We start from the raw sequence: 14,741 nt of genomic DNA on the forward strand, positions 1-14,741 counted from the left end.
AGAAAATGCCAGAGGAGCTGCTGGTGAACGAATGGCACACGGTCGTATTTCACTAAACCAAGAGGAGGAACCTAACTGCCCTTCTGTGAGACAAACACTTACAGCTGGACCAGGTTCTCCAGGAGGACCAGGGTCACCAGGGAAACCAACTGGACCCTGCAAAGAGAGAAGGAGGATATCTCGAAGTCAGAGACATTGCATCTGGAGAATTGCAGAGCACTAGTGCCTTCTACCCCAGCGACAACACAGGGAGTCATCCTATGGAGCAAAACCCCAATTCCCTACCCTCAAACACAATCCCAGATCACATCCCATCTCTGCATCTTCAGTAATTTCGTCCTGTCACAGCCACCCGTTCAGCTCTGCATCCAGACTATGCAAAGCTCCAGAAGCAACACTGGGAGTTTCATCTAGTTTTTCGTAAATGCATTGGACAAGTGACAGCAAAATCCTCGCAGCTTTGGGGAATGTGCAGATTATATGTTTTTACTTTTGCTTACTACATGATGTTTAACATTTTTCACATGAAGATCCTCTCAAAGCATTTAATGACTAAAACACTTCACCATTCTTCTCCATACAATGTCTACTGTGCACTTCAAATGATTCTGAGACCAGCGTTCAGACAATAGGCTTCAACCAATAATGCGGTATCCCAGAACCCCATCTGTTAAGAGAGATGACTAACTCCCCTGCCTCCTCTGCTGTTTCATGCTATCTTTGCTTATCGCGTAATAAATTTCTTCAGCCAGCAAGCATCAAAGAAGCCGGCAAGATAAATACTATACCATTGTCATCTGGTATAAATCAATATAGCTCTACTGGCTTCAATAGAGCTACAGCAATTAGCATCAGCAGGGATCTGACCCTAGAGGTACAACTCCCACGTTCACATAAATCTCCTCTACGCTATGTTGGAAGCTTTGCTCTGGTGCAGAGGACCTTGGCAATACATAAGCTCAAGCACCAAGTAAACCTACTGCAGGCCCTCTCCATAGGGGTGAGTTTTCTGACAGCCTGCAAAAAGGACTAATACTTCAAATATTGCTGGAAGATATAGTACAGATGGGTCTTTTCCTCATTAGCACCCTAAAGAAGGGGACTAATATCACGTATCATTAGAGGAGCAATTCTCTGGCTGGTAAACTATTTCAAATTTCCACAAAAATCTCTGGAAAATATCTTTTCGTGCAGAAATCTCTGCTGGGCGAGACAAGGAAGCACTGCTTGGACAGGAGGGGGTACTTACAGGGCTGCCTTTGGGACCGTCATCACCTGGTGGACCTTTGGGGCCAGGTGGACCAGCAGCACCAGAGGGACCTGCTTCACCCTTTTCACCTCTTTCACCTTTAGGACCCTGTAAAGGAAAAGGGTGTTTCTATTATCCAGGAAAACAACTTACCGATCTCTAATTATCCTTTAATCAGTTCTGAGAAAGAAGCTCTGTTTGTATCTCAAAACACGAGGACATGATTTAGCAGTCCCTTCCCACAAAGATTAAATGGTGTTCACGTGGTTCAGTCGTGGATAGCCCGTATTCAGTGACTAAATGTTGTACTATAAATACCCAGTAACACGGCAGTTTGTCGCCCAATACCCAAACCAAGGACATGGCTGATTCAGTCCCTGCAGCCCCATCCACATTCATGCCTCTCTGACACCCCTTCAACCAGCTCCTCAGGGGACGCCACTGAAGAAAAGCTCTTCTCCATCAGAGCAAGAGCCACCCCATAAGCGTACTTACTGGGAGGCCAACCTCGCCGGGAAGACCAGGCTCACCAGATTCACCAGGTTCACCCTGCAGAGGGGAAAAGAGAACGATCACAGTTGTATTTCTGCAGGGTGTTGAGTTTTCTGCTGACGTAGCAAAGCCTCTACATGAGTGTTGTAGCAAACTCCTGCAGGCTTCAGTCAGGTTTGTCTGGATGCTTTACCTTCTCTCCTACTGCACCAGGATTTCCTATTCCCCCGGGAGGACCCTGTGGACCGTCTGCTCCCGGTGGTCCAGATGGACCTCTGGGTCCAGGTGGGCCAGGCGGGCCCTGAGAGAAAGGGAAGACAAATTTAAGACACATTTCTTGGAGCAATGTCTGTCAGTGATGAAAAAAGAAGCATGAAAGCATCTTACCATCTGCCCAACGTCACCGGTTTCCCCCTTCTCACCGGGCGGTCCAGGCAAGCCCTGTGGAGGTGGAGGGGATGAGTTTTAGCTGTAAACATCTCAGGTGGAGCCCCAGCTCTCATTACTCTAAGCCCTCCCCTCGATGCTACAGATTACCTGCAAGCCGACTGGGCCTGGGGGACCAGGGAAACCTCGGGGTCCTTCATCACCTTTCTGACCAAAGAGGCCTTGCTGTCCCCTGGGACCTGGCTCTCCATCGGCACCCTATGAGGAAAGAGTCTAACACAGCTTGGCAAAAACACAAGGCAGATACAAAGTTCCATCCCCACCACCTCCTGCTGCAGCCAACAGCAACGCCCTACCCACGCGTTGGGCATCAGCAGCGCCAGGCAGAAACTGCCAGGCCTTGCAGTGCTTCCCAGGAGATTTTATGGCAAGAAAGGGGATTTCTGCCAACAGGGGACAATACTCACAGCTGGGCCAGGCTGACCGATTGGACCCTGAGGGCCGGTAGGACCTGGTGGACCCTGTCACGAAACAGAAGTACAACATCAGCGTTGGGAGCACAGAGTAAAAAAAACTCACCTGGAAAAGGCGATGCCCTTCAACACAGCCTCCGTTAAACATGCATTAATTCCCAAAACCGAGAGGGAGCACAGGGTCAAGTCTCCCTGGACCCAGCAGCATTCCTCAGCCCTGGTGCCAGTGGCACAGCAGACACGTCTAAATGCATTTTTGCTCCAGCAAAGCAGTATCACACCACTCAGTTCTCTCTAGATACTTATGTGCAATTTATCTTCCTCAGGCTCTGAGCAGCACATGTGTGCTGCAAGGAACTAGAAAAGGAACTACAGCCAAACACCCAACTTTAATGGCAAGGGCTGCTCACATTTCACAGATATTTACACAGTACATGGGTGACATGGAAACACCTCAGTGTGTTCCTGGGAGCTGGAGGCTCACACTTCAGCCACTCGCTCTTTTTCACATCGTGTGGGTATGATGAAGCAAAGAAGACGACGAAGCAATGATAGAAAGAAATTAAAATATTGTTTTCTGTTTCCAGCAAGTCACACAACATAACCATGCTCCTCCAGGGAAGCAGCTACGACGACGTCCACCCCACTCACCTGCTCTCCTTTGTCGCCCTTGCTGCCCTTCTGGCCAGGCTCCCCAATCTCGCCCTGCCACGTACAAAGGGGCACAGTTAATTCACTTGGTGACCACTTCCATATCTCAACATTCAAGCAACAGTCCTGCGTGTCTGCATCCTCATCCCAAAGATGCCAATTCCCACAGAAACACCCCAGAATGTTCTGAAAAAGGCCAGAGATTTGGCCACTCCAGGTGAAACCAAACCCTTTTACATCCTAAAACTTTCCTTAGCTGCCATGCGATGCAAGAAGCATCATTTTGCAGACCTTGTTAGCAGCGAGGAGTGATTCGTCCCAGCTAATGTTTTCTAAGAAATCCCCCAGTCCAGAGGGGCTTAATAAGAGAGCGGGGAAAGGTAATTCATTTCGAAAGGCCGGGCACCCGTGGGCAGGCCACCTGCTACAGGCTTCGGGGGAGGCTAACTGGATTTCAGCAAGCGGTTTGGCTGGCGGAGCGCACACAGCACAGTCTGCCTGCTGCTCCCCAGATCGGACGCTGCTGATCTCGTGGGACTGCCAGTGCCATAAAATATCCTCGTGTTATGACCGGCAGCACATCCAACCCGACGCGGTGGAAGCAGCGGGTCAGCGTGGTGGCAATGGGGCACGTTGCCCGGTTCCTCCCCGGAGTGACCCTGCACACAGCAGGGAGCTGCTCCCACCTTGTCTCCATCCTCTCCGGGGGGGCCGACAGGACCTGCTGGACCTGGGAGTCCCACCGGGCCCTGGATGCCATCCCGGCCAGCCGGTCCTTGAGGACCCTTCTCGCCCTGGAAGCAGAAGGAGCAGGCAGGTCATACAGAGCTCTCCTCCACCCTCCAACGCACACGTGATATCCCATTAACGTTTTATTCAGCTGCTAATGACCCCTGACTATCTGGGCATGTATAGCAAAACTAGTTTCCAGCTGATATTTCTTCAGGCTTTCTGTGCTTGCTGTCTGAAACAAAACAAAGACTTCTATCTTGAGAGATAAAGAAAGAACAAACAAACCTAAATGGAGATTACCCAGATCACAGCTGCAATTTCACTGCTATAGCAATATAATCAGATTTAATCTGAACCCTCTTGCCATCTCTCTCTGGATGACAAACAAGACCTCAACTAATTTTTATTCCCACAAGCCAGTTTTTACTGATTCTGGTCCTGGCTGTCCCAGCACTCACTGCCTGCTCCCTCCCTGGCTGATCCCCAACTAATGGGGGTTTCTCAGGAGGCCCCCAGCTCCCTCCTGAGCTTCTGGACAAAGGAAAACACCTGAAGTGAATAAAGCAATCTCTGCTGGCCTCCTGCTTAAACATCTACTCATATTCCTCAGACCTGGAGCCTTCAACCAAATTTGTTTGTTTATAGGAGCTGAACAGTAGGTATTTTTCAGTTTCCTCGTACATAATTTAATTGTGTCTGAATCTTGGGTGCTCTCTTCTGAATAATTAGATGTTACACAAATTGCCTATTCATCTATCCACTGATATATCGTACAGGTACTTGGCAGGACAGAGGTTCTTAAAGCAGATTCATCAGGAAATTCTTGCCTCTGGACTAGCTGCTGGAGTCTCTAATAAGCCAGCAAATGTGGAATACAGTGGCTGATAAACACTTTTGATAACAGCAATCAATCACCATAAGTGTCCTCATCTAGTCTGAAATCACCGATACCAGCATTTGCTCATTTTGCTGGGTCTGAAGCTGAGCTTAATTTTGAGGCAGGCAACCCAAGAGTCCCTGCAAAACCGTTTGGGAGTGAATTAGAGGCACAGCCTTCCTCCTCGGGACTGTCACGGTGCTGTGCTCTTCAGGGACAGAAATAGTCATCCCAGCCCACTCTCTCCTGCCCGCACGTGACATTTCACGCGCGTGCCTGGGGAGCGAAAGACGTGAGAGTTTGCACGGGCTGGCTGGTGAACGCTCGGGAGAGGGACCATATGGCAGGACTCAGCCGCGCTCTGCTCTGGCTCCTGCTGAGAGCAGCTCTTTCCACGGGCACCAGCGGGATGCCTGGGAACACTGATGCTGTGGCAGCACGCAGCATCCTGGGAAGTGGAGCTGAAACCTCCGCAGCACCCTCCTGTGCTGCCCCCTTGGCCAGGGCAGAGTAAGGGTAAGGATTTATTTAGGCTCAGTGGAAATCGCTACTGCCATTGCATCCTTGTACGCGGCAATGGGGTTGGCTCACTTCTCTGCCCAGAGGCCTGTCCTTTGGCTGTTTGGCTGTCACAGGCTGTCATTTTACCTGTTCAGTCCCCTCATCCCTTCCCATTGCCTGAAGACATTTTGGTCCCTGGGATCACATCCATTTTTGATAGCACGGGTGTCCCAAACTGGGTAGTTGAGCAGCTAACGTTCAGTGATTTGATGCACCCAAGATGAGAAAATTCCTTCTTAATTGAATTCCTTTTTTTTTTTTAATCTTTTATACACCTACCCCAGGGAATGTCTCCACGCTCAGCTTCCTACTACACACATTTCTATTTGACCCATAGCTGTTAATCTTTATACTGGTACTTACTGGGGCTCCCTTTTCACCTGAGGGTCCTGGAGGTCCCTGGGGGCCAGGTCGCCCTGGCAAGCCTATCGGGCCGGCTGATCCTGCGGGACCACGCTCGCCGGGAGAGCCCTGTTCGGAGAAGAAGGAAGCATTAACTGCAGCATCAAGTTTTATCTATACACAGACAGAAAGAAATCTAGCAGTAGGATGCTGCAAATGCATCATAAATGAGCGCATTTGATGGGGTGACTGCCATGTGATGACTTGGTACCATCAGCCCAAGGGGTCCTACAGATTTTTTTTTTTTTTTTTAATTAAAATCCCTGGAAGGGCTGGGCTCTCCTCTGGATGGTGCAGGGAGCTCAGTTTCTGGGGGCACATTATCAGCTTGGAACGAGAGCATGAGCCACTTCATGGCCAACGCAGCAGGGAGGGTTGGATGATGAATATTTTCTTCCAGGAGGGCTGCACTGAGCATGAATCTCAAGTGGGGACAACTTTCAGAGGGAAAGCTGGTGACTTGGGAGCAAAATTCTCGGTGTCCTGAATCATTCCTGTTCCCTCAGCTTGTCACATATGCTCATAGCTGACGCCACAAAATGACTGAGCTATTACATGCATGTCTTGTAAAATAAAGCGATATCTAGCAAGTCGTTAGTTAGTGCAAAGGGAATAACAGATAAAGCACCGAGCTGTGACTAACCCTCCATTTTGGCTTGCCAAGCTTGTAAATGGGTTAGGTGGTGCCTGTAAGGGCAAGGATACTCACTGCTGGACCTGGGGGGCCTGGGGGACCTTCGTTGCCTTTCAGCCCTGGAGCACCCTGGAGGGAGGAAAACAAAGTCATTTTGGGTGGCGAGTGCTGCACCACCTGGGCATCCTTCCCACTGGAAGGACTGGGCAGTCTCTACTCACAATGGGGCCAGGGAGACCTCTCTCTCCAGGGAAGCCTCGCAAGCCCGGGGGACCGTCCTTCCCTGGGAGGCCGGCGGGACCAGGGTCCCCCTGCAACGACAGTGATAAATAGCTGAGGATCTGCAGACTCCATAGAGACCCAGGCTCCTCCCTCTGGGCTCAAGTCCTGATGAGACACTGTGAAACATCATGTCTCTTCTAAATCATCCCTCTTCATCTCTGGGAGAGAGGCAGGCGTCCAAGGCTTGCAAGAAGGGTGAATTCAGTAGGCTGCTGGTCCCTACCTTGGTCCCTTCTTTTCCAGTGAGGCCAGGAAGACCTTGTTCACCTGGGGGACCTGGAGGGCCTGGATGTCCCCGCTCACCCATTGGTCCAGTCTCACCAGTTGGACCCTGAAGAAACAGATTGGGGAGAAGGCATTGTGTATCAGCAGAGCAAACAACGAAGGAAGAAGCGCAGGCTATCAGTTTATTCCTTTAGGTTGCGATGGGATGGAAGATGCTCCTTCCCTTAGCTGTCCCCTGCAGTGCCACCAGGAATCCCTGGAGAGATGCCTCCTTTGGCATCTAAAGAGACCTTTGCTTTGGAAGTGGGCAACATTGCACTTGACAGACTAGAGGCATTGGGAACCTCTGGAATGAAAGCGTTCACATAAATGAGATATTACTACAACAATTATTATGCTTAGTTTTTTTTAATTGAAAACTTCCTAAGTACTCTACAGTCATGCTGATTCTTCCTTATATGGGGCATAAATAACGGATTAGGCTTGTACTACACGGCAATTACTGACTGTCTCTGTGCTGTGTGTGGGCACTAATGGTGACAAGTGTAACATAAGGCCCAGTGCAGAAGGTTCCCAAGTGGCCCATTTTGGAGGAGGACAAAAATCATACAGAATCATAGAGTAGTTTGGGTTGGAAGTATGCGCAAGACTATAACGTCCCTGCACGCTGGTGTCCGCTGGGACGGTGGTTGTAATTCCTGTCACGCTGCAGGGTGCCACTTAGCGTAAACAGAACGGTAACACTGCGATCACTCAGCAACCACAGATCACGCTAACTATGCGCAGCAGAGCCAAACAAAATTGCCATAGAACCTAATTTGCACTTGAGAAGACAGACACAGTCAGGGAATTGCCCCTAATCAGGGAATTTACAAATCAGGGACTTTACACTATCATTAAAAAGGACAAATTAATTACTTTGCAATTAGAGAGCAACCTCCCCAGCAGTTCAGGAAAGAAGACTCAACCCAAAGCCAGTCCTACTCAGTCTAGGACTCTGCCTACAAAACTGATGCACGAGCCCTGCATGCCTGTGCTTGAGGGGTACAAATTCTGGTTGTGCAGTTACTATTTCCAAATTGCACAGAGTTCGTTGTGACTAAAACAAAAATAGCCCAACTCTGACATAAAGTCCTGCTAGATTCTGTCAAAGAGGGATGCATTTCTTCACAGGGACATGTAAGAGCCCTCTTGCACCACGCTTGTGCTGCCCTGAACACCCCAGCAGCCGTACAGCCCTTTGAGATCTTGTTTAAGTCTCCGACTGCTTCAGGTCTTTTAGTCAGGTTGTGTGTAGCTGGTCTCTCTCTCATCCTACACCAATTTTACACCAAGGTAGTTCTGTTAAGTTCACAGGAGCCACCTTATTTACAGTAGCCTTCAGCCACGTTTGTCTAAATACCATCCTACCGCCTCGACAAGGTGGGCTGGGACCCATTGGGGTATTTCACACCCCGGCCAGGAATTTCAAAGCCATCAAGCTTGCTTCGACATGACTTTGCCTCCCCTGGAAGAGGAGCCTCTGTGCCATACAACCTGCAGTCCCAGCAGCTCCAGCTAAACCATCAGAGCTGTGAGAGCCCGCTGTGCTGAACTGGTGAAGGTGAGCTGCAGAGGGCTGGGGCAAGCACGAGCGTTCATTTCTTACCTGAGGGCCTACGACACCGGGAGGTCCTGGAGGGCCGGTCTTGCCTTGGAAACCCTGTTAGAGAAAGGGAAAAGAGAAAGAGATGACACTTCTGCCAAGGAGTACTCCAGCGAGGGTCTCAGACTACCACCCGACTGCTCCTCCTCTGGTGAAACTACTTGACCAGGAACGGGAAGACATCCAAAGACAAAAGAAACAAGAAATCAATCAGAAAGTGGAAAATGTGTATTTGTACATTTACACAGGGATGAAACAGAAGAAGAAAAAGGGATTCTCAAAGCTCAGCTCTACTGTTTTGATGGAGCCACTGCGGTTTGGCTGAAGGACTGGCCATATATATAGAAAAATTTGCTACGCTCATAAAACCTAGAGAGGATATGGCTATTAAAAAGCCAGAATGTGCGAGTTTCTTCATGCTGAGTAATTCTTAATAACCATTTCCCTTCTCCTGCTCCCCGTTCTGGTACTGGTTTAGGCTTAGCTCTGTTTTAGCCTTAGCTCCCAGGAGCTCGGAAGGCTGGGTGACCATCTTCCGCTTTCGGCGCCAGCAGCGCCAATCTCCAGCCCCGCCTGAAGCCCACAAACCCACCAGCCTTGGGGGCCGAGTGAAGCTTCATTTCCTTCATCAACATCTGTTGAAAGACATCACAAATGTGTTTCTCTCTAAATGCTGATGAGTAGCAAAGTCTCCATGACAGCTAATTATAATGACATTTGAAAAGTGACAATAATGAACTATCACCACTGCAATTGTTTAGCTCTCCTAAGCCACTCTTTAAAAAGCACGTTAATTATTATTCTTACTATAGCATGCTGACAAGCTTGAGAAATGTCATTTAGGGCACACAGGCTATTTTCTCATTGCCACAAAAGATGATCAGATAAATCCTAAGCCAACAGTAATGTGTCATGCTAAAAAAAACTACTCAGTGCTATTCTATAGCTGTCTGCGGATCACAGAAAATACCCTGTCATTGATGGGGAAATGGCAAAACATCTTTGTGAAATGAATGTACAATTTAAGCTCTTATTGTAGAAAAAGATTTCAGCCAGTTCTGTGCAGGACATTTCTTATTAATCTGAAGAAAGGGGTTTCCTTTTACCCTGCCTGAGCCTTGGGAACGGAGTTTTTAGGATTTTTCTTGGTTTTTTTAGATCCAATCTTTGTAAATCTAATATGGCCAAATATTTCAGCATCCTTCAGTGTGCCTATTTACTACTAAATGAGAAGATGAAGGGAACTATTTGACACACAGATTTCAAGTCTAGGTTTTCTTGCATGAAGGCACAGAGCGCACTGACAAGGCTACTGATGTGGAAATAACATTTAATTTGTTTTTACGTTTCTCTCCTCACTTTTGGGCACCGTGTAAGGAAAAGGGGGACACAAAAAAGGGACTTCTGCTACCTGGTTCTGCACATGTCTGCACGCACCCCTAGAGGATGCAAGGGAAAGTGATCTTTGCAAGCTTGTTGATGGTACAAATTAACAGAGTTTTGGTTTTCTGGAAGCACTTGCCTGTGATAGGCAAGCTAATGCTGCAATGAGTGAAGAAAGCTATCAGGGAATACTTTCGGACCCCAGATGACTGAAAGCCCATTCTCCATTCATATTCATGCAGACGTGGAGTTTGGTGCTTTATTCCAAGTTGATAACAGCAGATGCAAGCAAAGTTTTTACTACTTCTTCTAATTTGAATGTAGGTGTCCTGGATGTTACAGATAACTCAATGAAGGAAGACTAAATGTCACAGTCAGGCTCTGGCAGGTGAAAACTCTTCTCTTCACCTTAAAGTTAATCCTGACCTGAGGATTGTGCGTTCAAAAATACCACAACCATTGCCTTAAAGTCAGTCTTATGAAGTGTAAATAAATATCTGGTGTTGCGCTGAGCTGTATTTGCATTGCCTTGCTTAGCAAATGCCAGGCAAGTTAATTAAATTGTTGTGTTGTAAGTTGAGGGGAAAAAATGCATAATGTGCAAAGCCTTTTTAATGCTCATTTGCTAGGAAAGGCAGTGGAGAAAAATGCAAAGCTGAGTAGAGGAAGTTGGGGGGGGAGGGTGTTCCTGTAAAATAAACACAGGACAAAGAGTCTATCTGCTAACATGCAGCATGCAGTGTTGGGGAGAGGGACATACCAACAGCAGCGAATGAGTTGGATTGTAAACAGCCGAGGGAGAAAAAAAAAAAACATACATCCCCAAAAATGCCACAGAAGAATACTAATTACTGCATGCAGAGGAATACATGGCAGAAGGGTCATTTTTGCTTAGGGTATCCTTCAAGCAAAAAAGGTGCAGAAAACAGACCACCAGAGACGCACAACAGCCGGGGTATCATACCTTCAGCATGCCTCATCGTTCTCCTTTGGTGAGAAACAATGATTACATCTGTGCAACAAAACCTTTTAAAATGGACAAAGCAGTATGCGTACGATACAGTGAGGTACCTAAACCAGCCAGGAGCCACTCCCTGGGTTGCAGCAAGGGATTATTGCTGCTGGAGGGGGCTTAAGCAAAACTTCACGAGGACCTCGTGTGTAGCTTTGGCTAAAAGGCAGCGTCAGCAGAGATGCTCTTCTCACTCAGGTGCTAAGGCAAGTAGCTGATACACAAGCGTGCTGCAGTAACCGGTGCGGACAGAAAAACTAGAGCAAAACCATTAAACCACTCATCTTGGCCAGGAATTGCCTTCCTCTCAAAACAAGCACTGCCAAAACTGGGCTGTAACTCTTACTCTCTCTGTAACTCTATGCAACAGTTCTTGGCGTGGGCCACATGGTGCATCAAGAGTGAAAATCGTTTCTTTCTCCCCATTGCAGGTTCCAGAGAAAATAAAACTGCCCCTGACCTAACGCAGCTGGGTGCAGAAAGCTGAGCTCACAAAGGATGGAGCCTGTCTTGCATGAAAAATCTCTGCTATCACAGCCCTAGGGTTACATCTCTGGAATAGACAGACCTAAAACCTGCACATCTCCAAAGGATGGAGTGGGAAGGAAAGCACAGACTTTACCTGTAGAGGTAAAGAGCAGAGGCACAGCCTTCCCCCTTGGGAGGGCAACGGGACAAGCGCTTCGGCCAGTCCTTGGGCTACAGAGCCTGGCTGCAGGGGCTGCTTGGAAATCACCCACCAGCCTCCTCTCCACCTCAGGAAAGCAAGAGCCACACCAAGTGCTGGCTTGTGCTGGTCCTGACCCAGACTCAACCCCACCCAACATCCTCCAAACTCGCGAGGAGCTACCTCTTGCAGCACCCGTCACGGTAGAAACCCAGCTGCCTCTGATGCCGGTCACTGGCACCACTACATCTCTGCTTACATTTTCTCCATGCACGATGCACGTGACCTCCACAATCTACTAAAGGGACAGCAAGAGAGGAATTGGTGCACAACCTTCACATAAATCATCATTAGACCGACCTGTCCTGCTCAGAAGAGGGTTGCTTCCCGTAGACCATCCCATGCAGCTGGAGAGACGCAGACCTCCAGGGAAAACAAATGTGTGGCCACATCTCCCCAGCTGCACAGAAGGGTTTAGAAAAACCAACCAGCAAGACAAGATTCAGGACTAATGATCCGCCCAAGATTTTTGGCTACTTACAGTTTCTCCTCTCTGTCCGGGGTGACCAGGCAATCCATCCTTCCCAGGAGGACCCTACAGCAAAAAACCAGGGTGAGAAGGAACACGACCATGTACTCAGCAGTAAAACTGTGATAAGGACTGAATCAAACCTGCTTGCCTCCTTGCATCAGTTCCCATCCATTTTACAGTGAAATGGGGCTGCTCAGAACCCTAAAAGATACGGCCCTTTCCCAGACATCTCCCAAAGGAAAGATTTATCTTACAGGTCCAGAACGGGAGCGAGCTGTTCACCACAGGGAAGGAAATCACTCCAAAAAGGTTTCTGAGGTTCCCCACCAGTGTATAATCATTGCAGAGACAGAAGTGTTACTCGGTTGTGCTGTCCTCCCAGCGTACAGAGGGAAAATAAAGAACAGAGCAACCATGGAAGATCCTAGCGATATTGAGTCATTAGGAGATGAACATTTATCATCAGCCACAATTTACTCGGCTATTTAAAATCTTAAACTGTCGGGTTATTATCATGATGTCTCAGTAATGCCTTTTATCGGGTATGTCACCGCTTGTCAGAGGGGCAGCTAAGACTGAGCTGGCACAGGCAATCACAGCTGGATGGGAAAGACTTTATGTATTTCTTTGCATGTTCTAGAAAGAGAGTTACTTACAGGGGGGCCTTTTGGTCCAGGAAATCCAGTCGGTCCTTGAGGCCCTGGTGGTCCCTGGGATGCAAAACAAGCCAGAAAACATGGTTAAGGAACCTATAACGCTTTACTATGAAATACTAGCTCTGTGTGAACAGCAAATGAGCACAAGATACGGAAAGCCAGCTACTTCTACCCCAAAGAAATGCCCCAAAGTGTGAGATGCAGCTGCATGGGGCCATCCCTTCGAAAAAATGCATGGAGAAGTAAGAACCCCCGGGCATGGTTAACCGAGTAGCCTGTCCAGCTGCAAAAAGCACTGCAAACATGAAGAGGGCTATCAACTGCTTTGTGCCTTTCCCTCCCAGTGCTATGAAAAATAGGTCTTTCCCCATCCCAGCTCAAGTGAGAGCACCTGGGAGCTACCAGCTCATGCAGGAATGAAAAAGAAGAGAGCTGGTGGCTTTGGGGCTGCTGCCACAGAGATGCTCTTCAGAGCACTGCTTGCCCAGAGCAGCGTCAGCAGCAGCTCCTCGCCCCTGTGGTCACAACCAGCAGATGCAAAGGAGGGACCAATTTCATATATATCCTCCCTGGGCAACTTTGTAGAAAATGTACAAACAAAACAAAAACCCAGAAGAAAAAAAAAAGCAGAAATTGAGGCTAAAATCATGAAAGTCCCATTGTTTCAGTATTTTCTACCTAGCGTGCTGTAATTTGAAAAAAGCAGCATGAGGTCCTAGAGGACCACCCACCTCCTCCAGAAAAATCAGGGCTCTGGCTGTCTGCACAAAACCTATGGGTGACTCTTCCCATGGAGCGATGCTTACACAGGACACCCAAGGTCCCATTCGAGCCTTACTTGGAGAGCTCAGAAAGGACCTACGGGCTGTAGGTGACTTGCAAGACCTCTCTCTCCACACAAGCACGTTTCACCTCGGATTTCTAAACAGATTTTTTCTTTTTGCTGACGGAGGTATGCTAAGCTGCATCCTGGCTCCAGCGAGCTGCCCGCCCCTCTCTGCATAACAGGGTACGTGGTAGGATGCTCACTGCAAAAAACCCTCAGCACCATCTCAGCCCTGCAAACCCGCCTCGTCTGCCGTGTTAAACTAACGGGCTTGGATTGAGTCCTGCTTGCCTTACCCTTTCGCCAGGAGGACCAGGGGGGCCATCACCACCAGAGTTGCCCTTTCACGAATAAACAAAACAACACACCATTAAAAATACATATATCACCACTGTAGCTGCTTTGCACAAAGACTTCAAATGGCACCAAGCCCACCATGACGTGACACCACACCCCACCGGCTCCCGCGGCCCCTCTCTATTATTAATTCTGTATCAGGAGCAGCACCCAGTGACAAACGAGCAGCTGCTCGTTCCCACCACATCGCGTAATAAAAATACAGGAAAGATAACGTCAGTGAGCTCAGGATATTTCCACCAGATAACAGCCTCCCTCTGAGAGATAAATGCCGCTGCGAAGACGAGGTATTTATCAAAAATTCATGCTGATACAAAGCCGAGACATTTATTTTTAAAGCCGGCAGTGTGGTGGTGGCAACATCTCACTACAAAAGATTTGCTTCCATCATGCCTGGCGATTCTGCAGCAGGTTCTGGAGCTGAGTGCGCCTCCAGATTGGCTGGAAGAAAAATACCTATTTTGCCCAGTGACCAATCGTGGGCGCACAGTGTACATGCAAAGTGGCTCGGCAAGGTGCAAGGTTCTGGAGCCCAGCAGCAATACGTGCCCTTTCGCCCATGGCACAGCCTAAGGCCTCTAAGGTGGTTCAAATGCTACTTAAACACCAAAAAAATAGGGCTTGGCAGAAGCGTCAGTGGATCGTAGGGTTGTGCTGGTCCCCGACGTGGGGGCTCTCCCTCCCCTTCTGGTTGCCAC

General features: G+C 48.6%; 1 protein-coding gene across 1 annotated transcript in view; it reads right to left on the reverse strand.

Annotated features, from left to right (window-relative positions):
• The window catches only part of COL5A1 (collagen, type V, alpha 1), a 122,989-nt gene that overhangs the window by 16,775 nt on the left and 91,473 nt on the right, over positions 1-14,741 (reverse strand). Inside the window, exons 35-51 of the mRNA XM_009322151.1 lie at positions 13,983-14,027; positions 12,861-12,914; positions 12,214-12,267; positions 8,614-8,667; positions 6,964-7,071; positions 6,680-6,769; positions 6,534-6,587; positions 5,786-5,893; positions 3,939-4,046; positions 3,253-3,306; positions 2,596-2,649; positions 2,279-2,386; positions 2,129-2,182; positions 1,935-2,042; positions 1,745-1,798; positions 1,250-1,357; positions 103-156 (exon numbers count right to left, since the gene is read on the reverse strand). Coding sequence (XP_009320426.1) covers positions 103-156; positions 1,250-1,357; positions 1,745-1,798; positions 1,935-2,042; positions 2,129-2,182; positions 2,279-2,386; positions 2,596-2,649; positions 3,253-3,306; positions 3,939-4,046; positions 5,786-5,893; positions 6,534-6,587; positions 6,680-6,769; positions 6,964-7,071; positions 8,614-8,667; positions 12,214-12,267; positions 12,861-12,914; positions 13,983-14,027 — 1,269 coding nt within the window. The remainder of the gene's footprint in view (positions 1-102; positions 157-1,249; positions 1,358-1,744; positions 1,799-1,934; positions 2,043-2,128; positions 2,183-2,278; positions 2,387-2,595; positions 2,650-3,252; positions 3,307-3,938; positions 4,047-5,785; positions 5,894-6,533; positions 6,588-6,679; positions 6,770-6,963; positions 7,072-8,613; positions 8,668-12,213; positions 12,268-12,860; positions 12,915-13,982; positions 14,028-14,741) is intronic.

This window comes from Pygoscelis adeliae, unplaced genomic scaffold, assembly GCF_000699105.1.
Source record: "Pygoscelis adeliae isolate BGI_AS28 unplaced genomic scaffold, ASM69910v1 Scaffold114, whole genome shotgun sequence".
In the NCBI taxonomy this organism is placed as follows: Eukaryota; Metazoa; Chordata; class Aves; order Sphenisciformes; family Spheniscidae; genus Pygoscelis; species Pygoscelis adeliae.